Source organism: Zingiber officinale, chromosome 2B (assembly GCF_018446385.1).
Source record: "Zingiber officinale cultivar Zhangliang chromosome 2B, Zo_v1.1, whole genome shotgun sequence".
Taxonomy (NCBI): domain Eukaryota; kingdom Viridiplantae; phylum Streptophyta; class Magnoliopsida; order Zingiberales; family Zingiberaceae; genus Zingiber; species Zingiber officinale.
The window spans coordinates 94881418-94882912 of record NC_055989.1 but is presented as its reverse complement, the minus strand read 5'-3'; the positions used below and the strand labels follow the sequence as shown (position 1 = coordinate 94882912).

At 43.5% G+C, this 1495-nt stretch overlaps 1 protein-coding gene across 1 annotated transcript; it reads left to right on the top strand.

The window, feature by feature from the left end:
- Nucleotides 1–504: 504 nt before the first annotated feature.
- Nucleotides 505–1213, top strand: LOC122049302. The gene is made up of 2 exons (XM_042610702.1): nt 505–704; nt 779–1213. Exons 1-2 carry the CDS (start codon nt 571–573, stop codon nt 1020–1022), a joined length of 378 nt encoding a protein of 125 aa, XP_042466636.1. The 5' UTR covers nt 505–570; the 3' UTR covers nt 1023–1213.
- The last annotated feature ends 282 nt before the right edge of the window (nt 1214–1495 follow it).

Genomic DNA, 1495 nt, shown 5'->3' with positions numbered 1-1495 from the left:
AGGGAGGAGCGGGGGTGTGCTTGAGCACCTCTTGTTCCCAAAAAATTCCACCAGTATGCTACAGTCCGAGGCACAGCGAGAAGGAAGACAAGTTCCAGCTCCCTTCTTTGAGCACCCTCTTCCTTTTTTATCTGGATCAGTCGTTGGTTCCTCCCTCCCTCAGTCGGCGGAGGCGTCGGAGGTGTGTGAATCATACGTGGTATTAAGAATACACTGACAGATTTCCAAGAGAATCACTACTCATCGTCGAGTATGCAGGTGAGAGCTCCGGCGAAGGCGGAGGCAGTGCCTGAAGTCACAATCCAGTCTCTTTGGGATCGATCGTTACTCTGTTTCTATTACATTTTCACTTTATTTCGGTGAGAAATATTTAATACAATAAATGGTTTAAGAAATTTAAAATTGTTTTCTTCAGTCTGATCCGTTCGAACAAACCTTATCAGTTATCAGATCCCAACCAATGGAAAGTGAGTTAGCGATCCGTGTGGACCACGGCACTATCCAAAATGCAGGGCCTTAGCTCGAACAGCATTCAGAGGCAAGAAAAGGAGCAGCATTTTGCAGGGCAGAATGGCCCATTCAGCGGCACTGCTTCCTCTTCCCGCGTCATCTTCTTCCCCTTTCTCATCGCTGAGACAGAAGACTGCAGCAACTGCAGCCGCAGCGGGCCAGAGAGGGCCGAGTGTTTATCTCCATGAGAGAAGGTAAGTAAGCGTAGAAGCTAAAGCCTCTGTCTCATTTGGATGTAGTCACTGTAATAAATGCGCGGTTGCTTCAGGCAACTCATACACGGCCTGGTTGCTGCCGGGGTGGGTCTGGTTCTGGTGGCGCCGGAGGATGCACGTGCCGCGAAGAGGCGGCCGCCTCCGCCGGTGACGGAGCCCGGAGAGGAGAAGGCTGACCCTAACGTGAGCGGTGTGCTGGCCAAAGTCCTTGCGAGCAAGAAGAGGAAGGAGGCCATGAAAGAAGCAGTCGCCAAGCTGAGGGAGAAAGGGAAACGCATTGACGAACCGCCTCAGTGACAGAGATTCTTCGCATCTTCTTCGTTTGGTGCTAATTTTGCTCTGTTTTCCTGATTGTAATAATTCCATCAAGCAAACTGCATTTGCATTCTAATCAAATCCAAGAACCCTAAAAAATTTCAAAACCTCCTACTTAATATCTGTATTTTAACTTTCATAATTTTAAAAACACGTCGCATATTCTTATTATACTCCTCTTTCTTTCACGAAATAATTATAATTATTTGAGTTTGTTAGCGTGTCTTTAAATGTTTCTACCATTTAAAAATTTATTACTTTCCATTTATGTTATCGAATTCAAGTATAAAGATATGGGTACAATAAAGAGGTTTACAGAAATATATTAATTTGAATTGAATCAATTTAAAATTCTCTAGGTCTATATTCAGATGAATTTCACTATACTTAAAACATTAAAAAACTTAGAAGTTATATTTTTTAAATTAGAAAAGTCCTAGAAACTTATTGATGAT

Excerpts from the sequence above, each read along its gene's own strand:
- LOC122049302 (XM_042610702.1), top strand. The coding sequence starts at position 571 with ATGGCCCATTCAGCGGCACTGCTTCCTCTTCCCGCGTCATCTTCTTCC. Across the intron at positions 705-778 it reads GTTTATCTCCATGAGAGAAG|GCAACTCATACACGGCCTGG; the intron begins GTAAGTAAGCGT and ends CGGTTGCTTCAG.